Genomic DNA, 15,823 nt, shown 5'->3' on the forward strand with positions numbered 1-15,823 from the left:
GATCTGTCCACTGACAGACGAGCACTTGAGTTAGGGTGAGCATAGACAAGAGTCATCAAGATTGAAGGACCTTGTCTCAGCACTGGGCTTCCCTACAACTTTGGAACCAATGAGCAAACATGAACTGGTGGGTTGGACTTGAAAGCGCAGATGAGGGTGAGATTAGCATAGTGTGGCCACATGGTGATACTGGCTGCCTGTGAGAAGAGTAAGGATTCTAGCTCCTGGGCAACGAGCAGGGATCAGAAAGTGTTTCAAAATGGAGACACCCTCAGGAGGTTGGTGAGATTTTCCATTGGGAAAAGATGTTCCCCTGGTGATCTGTCCATCAACAGACAAGCACTTGAGTTGGGCTGAGTGTAGACAACTGCAACCCATAGAGTGGTCAAGACTGAATGATCTTGTCTCAGCACTGAGCTTCCCTACAAGCTGGGAATTTCTCAGCAGTCATGAACTGGTGGGTTGGACCTGAAGACATAGATGAGGGTGAGATTAACATAGTGTGGCCACATGGTGATACTGGCTGGTTGTGGAAAGAATCAGGATTCTACCTCCTGGGCAATGAGCAGGGATCCAGAAAGTCTTTTAAGTAGAGACACCCTCAGGAGGTTGGTGAGATTTTCCATTGGGAACAGATGATTTGACCATCAACAGACGAGCACTTGAGTGTATACAACTGCAACCCATAGAGTCGTCAAGACTGAATGATCTTGTCTCAGCACTGGGCTTCCCTACAACTTGGAAATCTATGAGCAAACATAAACTGGTGGGTTGGACCTGAAAGCACAGATGAGGGTGTGATTAGCATAGTGTGGCCACATGATTATACTGGCTGTGGGAAGAGACCGAATTCTAGCTCCTAGGCAACGAGCGGGGATCCAGCAAGTGTTTTCGAATGGAGATACCCTCAGGAGGTTGGTGAGATCTCCCACTGGGAACAGATGTTCCCCTGGTGATCTGTCCACTGACAGACGAGCACTTGAGCTGGGCTGAGCATAGACAAGTGTGACCCATTGAGTCATCAAGATTGAAGGACCTTGTCTCAGTACTGGGCTTCCCTACAACTTGGGAATCTATGAGCAAACATGAATTTGTGGGTTGGACCTGAAGGTGCAGATGAGGGTGAGATTAGCATAGTGTGGCCACATGATTATACTGGATGTGGGAGGAGTCAGAATTCTAGCTTCTTGGCAATGAGCAGGGATCCAGGAAGTGTTTTGAATGGAGACACCCTCAGATGGTTGGTGAGATCTTCCATTGGGAACAGATGTGATCTGTCCATTGACACTTGAGTTGGGCTGAGTGTAGACAACTGCGACCCATAGATTCGCCAAGACTGAATGATCTTGTCTTAGCACTGAGATTCCCTACAAGTTGGGAATTTCTCAGCAGACATGAACTGGTGGGTTTGACCTGAAGGCACAGATGAGGTTGAGACCACATGGTGATACTGGCTGGCTGTGGAAAGAATCAGGATTCTACCTCCTGGGCAATGAGCAGGGGTCCAGAAAGCCTTTTTAAATGGAAACACCCTTAGGCGGTTGATGAGACCTTGCATTGGGGGCAGATGTTCACCTGGTGATCTGTACATTGGCAGATGAGCATTGAGTTGGGCTGAGCATAGACAAGTGCAACCCATTTGCCACGTACACACAGTCGGATTTCCGACAGGAAATGTTCGATGTGAACTTGTTGTCGGAAAGTCCGATCGTGTGTATGCTCCATCGAACGTTTGCTGTTGGAATTTCCACACACAAATGTTTGAGAGTAGGTTCTCAAATTTTCCGACAACAAAACGTGTTGCCGAAAAGTCAGATCGAGTGTACACAAGTCCATCGCACAAAAGTCCACGGATGCTCTGAATCAAGCAGAAGGAGCCGCACTGGCTATTGAACTTCGTTTTTCTCGTCTCGTCGTACGTCTTGTACGTCACCGCGTTCTCACGTTTGGAATTTTGGGCCAACATTTGTGTGACCGTGTGTATGCAAGACAAGTTTGAGCCAACATCCTTCGGAAAAAAATCCAGTTTTGTTGTCGGAAAATCCGATCGTGAGTACGGGGCGTTAGAGTCATCAAGATTGAAGGACCTTGTCCCAGCACTGGGCTACCCTATAACTTGGGAGTCTATGAGCAAACATGAACTGGTGCGTTGGACTTGAAGGCACAGATGAGGGCGAGATTACAATAGTGTGGCCACATGGTGATACTGGCTGGCTATGGAAAGAGTCAGGATTGTAGCTCCTTGGAAATGAGTAGGGGTCAAGAAAGCCTTTCGAATGGAGACACCCATGGGAGGTTGGTGAGACCTTGCATTGGAAGCAGATGCTCCCCTGGGGATCTGTCTATCAACAGAGGAGCACTTGATTTGGGCTGAATGTAGGCAAGTGCTGCCCAAACAGTCATCAAGACTGCAGCAAGAGTGTGCCATGTGCAGCTGTAATTCTACTCTACTACTCCCAGGCAAAAGAGATGCTGCCACAGAAGTGATGGTGTGGTAACCTGGCTGCTACCAAACTCAGTAGGAAAAGAATTGTTGCACAGTAGCACTGGCTGGACTTCTAGCAGCATCATAAAGGGCTCTGGGTCACCACTCCTAGAAGTTCCTAATAATAACTGAGTCTGTGTTTCTACCTCCAAAAGAGAAGTCCACCTTGGGCAAGACCCAATGTTCATCCGGGTTAAGGCTGCTGAGAAATATGAGCAACAGTTCCTGACTCCTGGCATTCCTGGCACAATTATATCTCAGGTGGGGAACCCCTGCCCCCTAGAGCAGGTCCCAATCTCAATCCTTAAGTACCCCCAACAGGTCATGTTTTGGGAATTTCCCTTAAATAATTGTCATGAATACCAAGCCACTTGCATTGATTTAAAACACCTGTGCAAGGTAAAGGAAATCCTAAAAAACATGACATGTTGGGAGTACTTAAGGACTGTGGGTGAGAATCACTCCCCTAGAGCAAATATGGCAATGGGGAATTCACTGACCTCTCAAGGAATAAAGGGGGAAGGGTGGAATAAAGTTAATTGCAATATAGTAAAGTGGTCCTTTGGGACTTCTTGTAACCAACTTACTACTGATTATTTTCCCAGCAATATACTGTACATAATGGGATACACTCAGCCAAATCATCAATTTTCCATTATCCATCTAATCACTAAAGCTTATGATATTCTACAGCAGCCATTCCCAACCAGGTTCCTCAAGAGGTTGCTGGGGGTTCCTTGAGCTGTTGCCAATTGGCTTCCCATCTGATGGTGCCGGCATAGTTCCAGAGCGAGGAATCATCTGCATCACTGCAGGAGGGGCCATAAGGGGAACATTCTTCCCACTGATCACCAATGTAAGGAGCATTCTTCCCACTGATCACCAATGTAAGGAGCATTCTTCTCACTGACCACCAATGTGAGGAACATTCTTCTCACTGATCACCAATGTGAGGAACATTCTTCTCACTGATCACCAATGTGAGGAACATTCTTCTCACTGATCACCAATGTAAGGAACATTCTTCTCACTGATCACCAATGTGAGGAACATTCTTCTCACTGATCACCAATGTGAGGAACATTCTTCTCACTGATCACCAATGTGAGGAACATTCTTCTCACTGATCACCAATGTAAGGAACATTCTTCCCACTGATCACCAATGTAAGGAACATTCTTCTCACTGATCACCAATGTAAGGAGCATTCTTCTCACTGATCACAAATGTAAGGAGCATTCTTCTCACTGATCACCAATGTAAGGAACATTCTTCTCACTGATCACCAATGTGAGGAACATTCTTCCCACTGATCACCAATGTGAGGAACATTCTTCTCACTGATCACCAATGTAAGGAGCGTTCTTCTCACTGATCACAAATGTAAGGAGCATTCTTCTCACTGATCACCAATGTAAGGAGCGTTCTTCTCACTGATCACAAATGTAAGGAGCATTCTTCCCACTGATCACCAATGTAATGCCGCGTACACACGAGCGGACTTTCTATCCTACTTGGTCCGGCACACTTTCCGACGGACTTTGTCCGCCAGGTGCGCCGGACTTTAAAACGGACGGACTTGCCCACACACGCCGGGACTTTCCGGCGGGCTAAGTCCGCCCGTCTTTCCGACGGACTTTCGCCGGAGTTCCGGCGGACTTTCAGAATGAACGGACTTGCCCACACACGGACAAGTCCGTTCATTTTGAACGTGACTCAGGTGCGACGGGACTAGAAAAGGATGTCAATCTTGCCGCTTTTATCGGCGAGATTGACACCTTACTAGCCCCGTCGCGGGGCATACCAGGCCCTTAGGTCTGGTATGGATTATAAAGGGGAACCCCGCTACGCCGAAAAAACGGCGTGGGGTCCCCCTAAAATCCATACCAGACCCCGATCCGAGCACGCAGCCTGGCCGGTCAGGAAAGGGGGTGGGGACGAGCGAGCGCCCCCCCCCCTCCTGAACCGTACCAGGCCGCATGCCCTCAACATGGGGGTGGGTGCTTTGGGGGAGGGGGGCGCCCTGCGCCCCCCCCCAAAGCACCTTGTCCCCATGTTGATGAGGACAAGGGCCTCTTCCCGACAACCCTGGCCGTTGGTTGTCGGGGTCTGCGGGCGGGGGCTTATCGGAATCTGGGAGCCCCCTTTAATAAGGGGGCCCCCAGATCCCGGCCCCCCACCCTATGTAAATGAGTATGGGGTACATGGTACCCCTACCCATTTACCTAGGAAAAAAGTGTAAGTAATAAAACACACTACACAGGTTTTTAAAATATTTTATTAAACAGCTCCGGGGGGGGGGGATCTTCCTCCGGCTTCGGGGGTCTTCTTCCGGCTTCGGGGGTCCCTCCGCTTCATCTTCTCCCGGCGTCCGGTTGGTTCTTCTCCCGGTGTTCCAGTTCTTCGGCCGGCTCCTCTGCTGTCTTCAGGTAGCTCTCTTGCCAGCAGAGGTCCGGACTTCTGGGCTTCTGGGCTTCTGGGCTTCTGGGCTTCTTCTCTTCTCTTCTCCAGATGTTGACACGACGCTCTCTCCGGCTGGACTGCTCTCCGAGGGCTGCGTTGTGACTTATATAGGCGGAGACCCCGCCCCCTTTTGATGTCACAGTCCCTGGGCATGCTGGGACTGTGACGTTTTAGGGGGCGTGGTCACTGGGTGATGTTGACCACGCCCCCTAAAACGTCACAGTCCCAGCATGCCCAGGGACTGTGACATCAAAAGGGGGCGGGGTCTCCGCCTATATAAGTCACAACGCAGCCCTCGGAGAGCAGTCCAGCCGGAGAGAGCGTCGTGTCAACATCTGGAGAAGAGAAGAGAAGAAGCCCAGAAGCCCAGAAGCCCAGAAGTCCGGACCTCTGCTGGCAAGAGAGCTACCTGAAGACAGCAGAGGAGCCGGCCGAAGAACAGGAACACCGGGAGAAGAGAGCGGAGAAGAACCAACCGGACGCCGGGAGAAGATGAAGCGGAGGGACCCCCGAAGCCGGAAGAAGACCCCCGAAGCCGGAGGAAGATTCCCCCCCCCGGAGCTGTTTAATAAAATATTTTAAAAACCTGTGTAGTGTGTTTTATTACTTACACTTTTTTCCTAGGTAAATGGGTAGGGGTACCATGTACCCCATACTCATTTACATAGGGTGGGGGGCCGGGATCTGGGGGCCCCCTTATTAAAGGGGGCTCCCAGATTCCGATAAGCCCCCGCCCGCAGACCCCGACAACCAACGGCCAGGGTTGTCGGGAAGAGGCCCTTGTCCTCATCAACATGGGGACAAGGTGCTTTGGGGGGGGGGGCGCAGGGCGCCCCCCTCCCCCAAAGCACCCACCCCCATGTTGAGGGCATGCGGCCTGGTACGGTTCAGGGGGGGGGGGCGCTCGCTCGTCCCCACCCCCTTTCCTGACCGGCCAGGCTGCGTGCTCGGATCGGGGTCTGGTATGGATTTTAGGGGGGACCCCACGCCGTTTTTTTCGGCGTAGGGGCTTCCCTTTATAATCCATACCAGACCTAAGGGCCTGGTTTGCCCCGCGCTCGCCGCAATAGGAAAATTTGTTTTTCCTATTGCAGCGAGCGTGAGATGCAATACCCTGCCCTCGTGTTGTATCTGGTCCGTCGGACCAGCCTACACACGAGCGGGCTTTCCGTCGGACCAGCACACACACGAGCGGACTTTCCGCCCGAAACTGATTCCGGTGGAAAGATTTAGAACTTTCTTCAAATCTAGGTCCGGCGGGCTTTTGGGAAAAAGTCCGCCGGAAAAGTCCGCCGGTGCCTACACACGGGCGGATTGTCCGGCACACTCTGGTCCGCCGGACCAAGTATGCCGGAAAGTCCGACCGTGTGTACGCGGCATAAGGAGCATTCTTCTCACTGATCACCAATGTAAGGAGCGTTCTTCCCACTGATCACCAATGTAAGGAACATTCTTCTCACTGATCACCAATGTAAGGAACATTCTTCTCACTGATCACCAATGTAAGGAACATTCTTCTCACTGATCACCAATGTAAGGAACATTCTTCCCACTGATCACCAATGTAAGGAACATTCTTCCCACTGATCACCAATGTAAGAGACATTCTTCCCACTGATCACCAATGTAAGGAACATTCTTCTCTCTGATCACCAACGTAAGGAGCATTCTTCTCACTGATCACCAATGTAAGGAACATTCTTCTCACTGATCACCAATGTAAGGACCATTCTTCTCTCTGATCACCAATGTAAGGAACATTCTTCTCACTGATCACCAATGTAAGGAGCATTCTTCCCACTGATCACCAATGTAAGGGACATTCTTCCCACTGATCACCAATGTAAGGAACATTCTTCCCACTGATCACCAATGTAAGGAGCATTCTTCCCACTGATCACCAATGTAAGGAGCATTCTTCCCACTGATCACCAATGTAAGGAGCATTCTTCTCACTGATCACCAATGTAAGGAGCGTTCTTCTCACTGATCACCAATGTAAGGAGCGTTCTTCTCACTGATCACCAATGTAAGGAGCATTCTTCCCACTGATCACCAATGTAAGGAGCTTTCTTCTCACTGATCACCAATGTAAGGAGCGTTCTTCCCACTGATCACCAATGTAAGGAACATTCTTCTCACTGATCACCAATGTAAGGAACATTCTTCTCACTGATCACCAATGTAAGGAACATTCTTCTCACTGATCACCAATGTAAGGAACATTCTTCTCACTGATCACCAATGTAAGGAACATTCTTCCCACTGATCACCGATGTAAGGAACATTCTTCCCACTGATCACCAATGTAAGAGACATTCTTCCCACTGATCACCAATGTAAGGAACATTCTTCTCTCTGATCACCAACGTAAGGAGCATTCTTCTCACTGATCACCAATGTAAGGAACATTCTTCTCACTGATCACCAATGTAAGGACCATTCTTCTCTCTGATCACCAATGTAAGGAACATTCTTCTCACTGATCACCAATGTAAGGAGCATTCTTCCCACTGATCACCAATGTAAGGGACATTCTTCCCACTGATCACCAATGTAAGGAACATTCTTCCCACTGATCACCAATGTAAGGAACATTCTTCCCACTGATCACCAATGTAAGGAACATTCTTCCCACTGATCACCAATGTAAGGAACATTCTTCTCACTGATCACCAATGTAAGGAACATTCTTCCCACTGATAACCAATGTAAGGAACATTCTTCCCACTGATCACCAATGTAAGGGACATTCTTCCCACTGATCACCAATGTAAGGAACATTCTTCTCTCTGATCACCAATGTAAGGAACATTCTTCTCACTGATCACCAATGTAAGGAACATTCTTCTCACTGATCACCAACGTAAGGAACATTCTTCTCACTGATCACCAATGTAAGGAACATTCTTCCCACTGATAACCAATGTAAGGAACATTCTTCCCACTGATCACCAATGTAAGGAGCGTTCTTCCCACTGATCACCAATGTAAGGAGCATTCTTCTCACTGATCACCAATGTAAGGAACATTCTTCTCTCTGATCACCAACGTAAGGACCATTCTTCCCACTGATCACCAATGTAAGGGACATTCTTCCCACTGATCACCAAGGTAAGGAACATTCTTCTCTCTGATCACCAACGTAAGGACCATTCTTCCCACTGATCACCAATGTAAGGAACATTCTTCTCACTGATCACCAATGTAAGGAACATTCTTCTCACTGATCACCAATGTAAGGAACATTCTTCTCACTGATCACCAATGTAAGGAGCGTTCTTCCCACTGATCACCAATGTAAGGAACATTCTTCTCACTGATCACCAATGTAAGGAGCGTTCTTCTCACTGATCACAAATGTAAGGAGCGTTCTTCCCACTGATCACCAATGTAAGGAGCATTCTTCTCACTGATCACCAATGTAAGGAGCGTTCTTCCCACTGATCACCAATGTAAGGAACATTCTTCCCACTGATCACCAATGTAAGAGACATTCTTCCCACTGATCACCAATGTAAGGAACATTCTTCCCACTGATCACCAATGTAAAGAACATTCACTCCACTGATCACCAATGTAAGGAACATTCTTCTCACTGATCACCAATGTAAGGGACATTCTTCTCACTGATCACCAATGTAAGGAACATTCTTCTCACTGATCACCAATGTAAGGGACATTCTTCTCACTGATCACCAATGTAAGGAGCATTCTTCCCACTGATCACCAATGTAAGGGACATTCTTCTCCACTGATCACCAATGTAAGGAACATTCTTCTCACTGATCACCAATGTAAGAACATTCTTCCCACTGATCACCAATGTAAGGAACATTCTTCTCACTGATCACCAATGTAAGGAACATTCTTCTCACTGATCACCAATGTAAGGAACATTCTTCTCACTGATCACCAATGTAAGGAACATTCTTCTCACTGATCACCAATGTAAGGGACATTCTTCTCACTGATCACCAATGTAAGGAACATTCTTCCCACTGATCACCAATGTAAGGAACATTCTTCTCACTGATCACCAATGTAAGGAACATTCTTCTCACTGATCACCAATGTAAGGAACATTCTTCTCACTGATCACCAATGTAAGGAACATTCTTCCCACTGATCACCAATGTAAGGAACATTCTTCTCACTGATCACCAATGTAAGGAACATTCTTCTCACTGATCACCAATGTAAGGAACATTCTTCCCAATACCCCCCCATGGACTAGTCTTATATCAGGGTTTCCCTTGGCTGGCCATACATTATACAAGGGTACCTCTGGGGTAAAACGATTGGGAATGGCTGTATGCTGTGTGTTAATGTGTCACCTACTGTCCACCGGTGGTAACACTATTTCATACTTATGTCCTCATCACACAGTAAAGTGGCTCCCTTTATTCATTGTGTGTCACCAAAAAGTCCACCTTTCCGACTCCCTCTTATGGGGGGGATTTGTGCTGGCTGGATTTGGGGAGACAGATACTGGGACAAGGTCATCTAGAGCCCGGGGCAAACATGCCAAATTGCGCCCCTCCCCCAACAAAAATCTGCATGCTCACTCCCTAAAAATCCCCCCTCCTCCCAGCACAAATTGTTCTCCCCCCATCCCACCTCTTAAAAAAAAGTCCCCCTCCTAGCACAAATTTTCTACCCCTAAAATTTCTCCACCAAGCACAAATTTGCCCCCCCCGCTCCAAATCCCCCCCTTCCAGTACAAATTTCCTTCACCCAATCCCCCCTCCTAACACAAATACCCCCCAATCATCCCTACTAGCACAAGTCGCCCCCCCCCCCACAAAAAAAATATTTCCCCTCTACCATATTACTTATATAAAAAACAAATCTCCCCACCTATCATAAATCGTTTTCCCCCTCCCAACACAATGCCCCCCAAATCACCACTCCTAGCACACCTCCCCAACTTTGCCCTAATTCTTACTCCCTGCTAAATTTCCTATCCCAACACAAATACCCTCCCCTCAATCTCCTCGTGGTGCCCCGGGCATTCGCCCCACCTACCCACACCTTGTCCTGGCCCTGTATGTGGGGCAAATATTTGTCCTGGGAGGGGGGATTTATACTTTGGGGGAGGAAAGCATGCAGATTAGTGCTCAATTCATTTGGGGGTGGGGATTTACATCTTGGGGGGGGGCACAGTTTGGCATACTGCTCTGGGCTGTAGATGACCTTGTCCCAGCTCTGAATGGCACACAGGAAGTGGCTTGCAAAGAGCCTGGAGGAAACCAGCAACAGACATGATGTGAACACCCCCTTAGGACAGTGATGGTGAACCTCGGCACCCCAGATGTTTTGGAACTACATTTCCCATGATGCTCTTGCACTGTAGTTCCAAAACATCTGGGGTGCCAAGTTTTGCCATCACCGCCCTAAGGTATGCCAACCCGCATTGTGCAGACATGATGGAAGCCCACCCTGTGCATCGTCATGCAGACAGGAAGTGGCTGCAAAGAGGCCGGAGGAGATCAAAGAAAGGATGAAGAAACACCAAAAACAGTATTTTTGCAAATAAATTTAAAAAAACGCAGCCATCGCTTATGATACACATTTAGCAAAATGAATGCCCTCCGGCTGGGGTTCACCCCCTACGGCAGAGCCTGTTGTAAATACACACAGCTACGGAACATGTTGGCGCTATAGAATAAAGACGGTCCGTATTGCACATGGCGTGTCACTGACCTTTATTGCTGGCGGCGGTGTGGAGGATTGCCCCGGCCAGGAGCACAGACAGGCAGAAATCTCTCCGGATCATCCTTGGCGGCCACACCGGGCGTCTCGCGCTGCACACACCGGGCGTCTCGCGCTGCACACACCGGGCGTTTCGTGCTGCACACACCGGGCGTCTCGCTGTTCTCTTCGATAATATGGATTTATGAAGGCATAAAGCGTTACTGAAAGAGAAAAAAAAAAAAAAAGACGATCAGTGTTTTGTGGCTCCGTACAATCGACTAAACAGCCTGTGAATCTTCCTGACGCTTCGCAGTCTGTCTGCCACCCCATGAGGTCGGTACAATGTGACGAGGTGTCGGTAGATACAATCCCCCCCCCATAAAAAGATACAATTTATAGTGTGACATTGTCTGTAACTATATGCTGCCTGTTGCTATTAAAAAAATTTTGAAAAGAAAGATACAATTTCTATACAATATGATTATAATGATACAATGTGTCCTATAAGAACACACAGGCCTCTCCTCTGCTGTCACCTTCCAGAGCCCCCCCTCCCCTCCCCCATTGACTTGCCATCTTGTCTCACCACTCATGCCAGGCAAAACCAACAGGGCGGTGGATTCTGTAAGGGTGCCAATGGGGTGCAAAGTTCCGTCGCCCTTGGCAACCAGAATTCATCAATTTAGAACAATCTGAGCAAACGAAAAACAGGCGGTATTGGCTGCTCTGTCTCATTGCATCGAATGTCCTTTGCCTTGCTAAAAAAATAAAAATTAAAAAACACAAACAAAAAAAACATGGGCTCTGTAATACACTTATTTGGTAAAAAGGAGGATGTGCAATGTGCTGTAACCCAGAGCAACCGGATTTAGGTGCAGAATAAGGGTGATGTGTGATGTCTTGTATGCAGGACAAACAAATTTCAGTGCACGGGGCAAGGATAAGGTGCAGCTTGCCCAGAGCAACCCGAATTTCAATGCAAAAGAGTAAGGATGATACGTAATGTGCCCAGAGCAAGCGCATTTCGGTGCAAAAGAGTGATGTGCAATGTGCTGTAACCTATAGCAACCAAATTTCAGCCCCCCAAAGAGCAAGGATGAGTGCAATGTGCCCAGAGCAACTGAACGTTAGTGCTAAGGGTGAGGATGATTTGCAAAGTGCTGTTACCCATAGCAACCGAATGTCAGTACATAAAAGCAAGGATGATGTGCATTCGCTGCTACCCAGAGCAACCAAATTTCAGGGGGAAAAAATAGTGAGGATGGCGTGCAATGTGCTCAGAGAAACCAGATGTCAGTGCAAACGTGTAAGGATGAGTTCAACGTTCTGTAACCCAGAGCAACTGCATTTCAGTGCACAGGGCGAAGATAATGTGCAATTTGCCAAGAGCAACCAAATATCAACATGAAGAGTAAGGATGATAGGTAATGTGCCAACAACAACCAAATGTCAGTGCAAAGGGCACGGGTAAGTACAAGGTGCCGTAACCTACAGCAACCATCAGTGCAAAGGGCACGGGTAAGTACATTGTGCCCAGAGCAGCCACATTTCAATGCAAAACAGTAGAGTGATATGCAAAGTGCAGTAACCTACAGCAACCAAATTTTAACCCAAAAAGAGCAAGGATGAGTGCAATGTGCCCAGAGCAACCAAATGTCCGTACATAGGAGAGCGGGGGATGTGCAATGTGCTGTAACCTAGAGCAACCAAATTTTAGTGTGAAGAGTAAGGATGATGTGTGATGTATTGTAACCCAGAGCAACCACATTTCACCACAAAAGGGTAAGTATGATATGCAATGTGCTGAGAGCAACCGAATTTCAGTGCATACAGAAGGATGTGGTTGCTATGGGTTACACCGATGCCTTATTGAGCAAGCATAAAAGGAAGAGTTGAATGATAAGTGAAGAAAACACACAGTCACTGGCTGTGTTAGGCGTCTGGCCGTACCGTCTATGTCTGTCTCAATGTCACAGGTTGCAGCATGTAGCCTGTGGGGGTCCCCAGTCCCTCCCAGGTGCCCCCGTCTCCCAGTCTGTGACCTGTGGGGGGTCCCCTGTGCCCCCGTCTCCTGGTCTGTGACCTGTGGGGGGTCCCCTGTGCCCCTGTATCCCAGTCTGTGACCTGTGGGGGGGGTCTCCGGTGCCCCCGTCTCCCGGTCTGTGACCTGTGAGGGTCCCCGGAGCCCCTGTCTCCCGGTCTGTGTCCTGTGGGGGTCCCTGGTACCCTTGTCTCCCGGTCTGTGTCCTGTGGGGGGGTCCCCGGTGCCCCCGTCTCCTGGTCTGTGTCCTGTGGGGGGTCCCCAGTTCCTCCCCGATGCCCCCGTCTCCCTGTCTGTGTCCTGTGGGGGGCCCCGGTACCCCCGTCTCCTGGTCTGTGTCCTGTGGGGGGTCCCCAGTTCCTACCCGGTGCCCCTGTCTCCCAGTCTGTGTCCTGTGGGGGGTCCCCAGTTCCTCCCGGTGCCCCCGTCTCCTGGTCTGTGTCCTGTGGGGGTCCCCGGTACCCCCGTCTCCTGGTCTGTGTCCTGTGGGGGGTCCCCAGTTCCTCCCTGGTGCCCCCGTCTCCTGGTCTGTGTCCTGTGGGGGGTCCCCAGTTCCTCCCCAGTGCCCCCGTCTCCTGGTCTGTGTCCTGTGGGGGGTCCCCAGTTCCTCCCTGGTGCCCCCGTCTCCTGGTCTGTGTCCTGTGGGGGGTCCCCAGTTCCTCCCCAGTGCCCCCGTCTCCTGGTCTGTGTCCTGTGGGGGGTCCCCAGTTCCTCCCTGGTGCCCCCGTCTCCTGGTCTGTGTCCTGTGGGGGGTCCCCAGTTCCTCCCCAGTGCCCCCGTCTCCTGGTCTGTGTCCTGTGGGGGGTCCCCAGTTCCTCCCGGTGCCCCCGTCTCCTGGTCTGTGTCCTGTGGGGGTCCCCGGTACCCCCGTCTCCTGGTCTGTGTCCTGTGGGGGGTCCCCAGTTCCTCCCTGGTGCCCCCGTCTCCTGGTCTGTGTCCTGTGGGGGGTCCCCAGTTCCTCCCCAGTACCCCCGTCTCCTGGTCTGTGTCCTGTGGGGGGTCCCCAGTTCCTCCCCAGTGCCCCCGTCTCCTGGTCTGTGTCCTGTGGGGGTCCCCGGTACCCCCGTCTCCTGGTCTGTGTCCTGTGGGGGGTCCCCAGTTCCTCCCCGGTGCCCCCGTCTCCCTGTCTGTGTCCTGTGGGGGTCCCCGGTACCCCCGTCTCCTGGTCTGTGTCCTGTGGGGGGTCCCCAGTTCCTCCCCGGTGCCCCCGTCTCCCTGTCTGTGTCCTGTGGGGGTCCCCGGTACCCCCGTCTCCTGGTCTGTGTCCTGTGGGGGGTCCCCAGTTCCTCCCCAGTGCCCCCGTCTTCTGGTCTGTGTCCTGTGGGGGGTCCCCAGTTCCTCCCCAGTGCCCCCGTCTCCTGGTCTGTGTCCTGTGGGGGGTCCCCAGTTCCTCCCCGGTGCCCCCGTCTCCCTGTCTGTGTCCTGTGGGGGTCCCCGGTACCCCCGTCTCCTGGTCTGTGTCCTGTGGGGGGTCCCCAGTTCCTCCCAGATGCCCCCGTCTCCCTGTCTGTGTCCTGTGGGGGTCCCCGGTACCCCCGTCTCCTGGTCTGTGTCCTGTGGGGGGTCCCCAGTTCCTCTCCAGTGCCCCCGTCTCCCGGTCTGTGTCGGAGGTTGCTGGGTAGGGTGCTGTACCAATTGCTCGCTGTCAGGATGCTGGCCGGTGTCGTCCTCCGTGGCTGAGCAGATGCTGATGTTGCGATGTGATGGGGGGAGGGGGGATGCTGAAGAGCAGGTGATGCTCGGTTACAATGCTCTGCAAAAAAAAAAGGGGGGGGGGGTGATGCTCTGCTGGCGAATTCACGCTTGTTGCTCCCTCCGATGCTCTGCAAAAAGTTCTCCGGGTGGAAGGTCTGGATTAAAGCCCCGGCTGTGGATTTCTCCCCTCCAATCCTCTGCTCTGGGGGGGGGGATTATTTCATTGCACAAAATAAAAAATAGCAGTGAGACGAGTTCTGTGCTCTGCTATGGGGAATATTCTCTTAGGTGTACTCTAAAGGGGGGGGGGAGAAATGGTCTGCTGGAGGGGAGATGCTCTGCGGTGATGGGGGGGGGGTGTTCAGCTTCAGGAAAGGGATGGGGGGGGGTGCAATGCTTTGGGGGAGGTTCTGTAATGTCCTAAGGTTGAAGCAGTCTAGTAGCACTGCAGGATGACATCAGCTGAAGAGTGGCAGCTCTGGACGGCCAATCAGAGAGCTGCTGCAGGTGGTGGAAGAGGGAGGAGGGGGATGAGGGTCTCTATGTCCCCCCCCCCCCATACCTTGTGCTTCATGTCCTCTGCGTTCTTCTCCCCTCCCTCTCCCACACCCACCATATTACATTCTGTCTTCCCACATCACTGTCCACAAGGCACATGTGTGACCGGGGAGAGGGGGGGGCACCGGCAACATGGCTGACAGCGTGCCGACTATGGCTGCACACATCATTATAAAATATATATATATATATTATATATACACAACACTGCTGATCAATACTGTGCTATATGTGAAAAAATATATATTTATATTATAGATATATATATACTGTATATGTGCAACACAGCTGATCTGAAGCGCGCAATATTGGGAAAACAAAGTAATATATATATTTTTTTTACATATTGAATCAGCAATTTTGTTTATACTGTATATTATAGATATACGGTATGAAATATAATATATTTTTATTTCACATAATTCACAGTTGCGATCTACAGTGTTGTAATACGTTACAATGTAATTATGTATACAGCCGATTGCGCTGTACAATCCGCACGATCAGCAGTATTGTGCATATAAATACTATATATATATATATATATATATATATATATATATATATATATATATATATATATATTTTTTTTTTTTTTTTCACATGTAGCACAGTATTGATCAGCAGTGTTGTGTATATATATATATATATATATATATATTTTATTTTTTTTAAATATATATTTTTTTTTAAATATATATATTTTTACATATTGAATCAGCAATTTTGTGTATGTTTATACTGTACAATCAGAGGTATTGTACATGTAAATACTCTCTATATATATTTTTTTTCACATGCAGCACAGTATTGATCAGCAGTGTTGTGTATATATAATATATATATATATATATATATATATATATATATATATATATATATAT

The 15,823-nt window shown here is 49.5% G+C and overlaps 1 protein-coding gene across 1 annotated transcript in view; it reads right to left on the minus strand.

Moving 5' to 3' along the window:
- The window catches only part of CLSTN3 (calsyntenin 3), a 140,778-nt gene extending 126,079 nt beyond the window's left edge, over nt 1–14,699 (minus strand). Inside the window, exons 1-2 of the mRNA XM_073595434.1 lie at nt 14,319–14,699; nt 10,655–10,866 (exon numbers count right to left, since the gene is read on the minus strand). Of these exons, the coding sequence (XP_073451535.1) occupies nt 10,655–10,727 (73 nt within the window). The 5' untranslated portion in view covers nt 10,728–10,866; nt 14,319–14,699. The remainder of the gene's footprint in view (nt 1–10,654; nt 10,867–14,318) is intronic.
- Between the last annotated feature and the right edge of the window lie 1,124 nt (nt 14,700–15,823).

This window comes from Aquarana catesbeiana, linkage group LG08 (assembly GCF_042186555.1).
Source record: "Aquarana catesbeiana isolate 2022-GZ linkage group LG08, ASM4218655v1, whole genome shotgun sequence".
Lineage (NCBI taxonomy): Eukaryota > Metazoa > Chordata > Amphibia > Anura > Ranidae > Aquarana > Aquarana catesbeiana.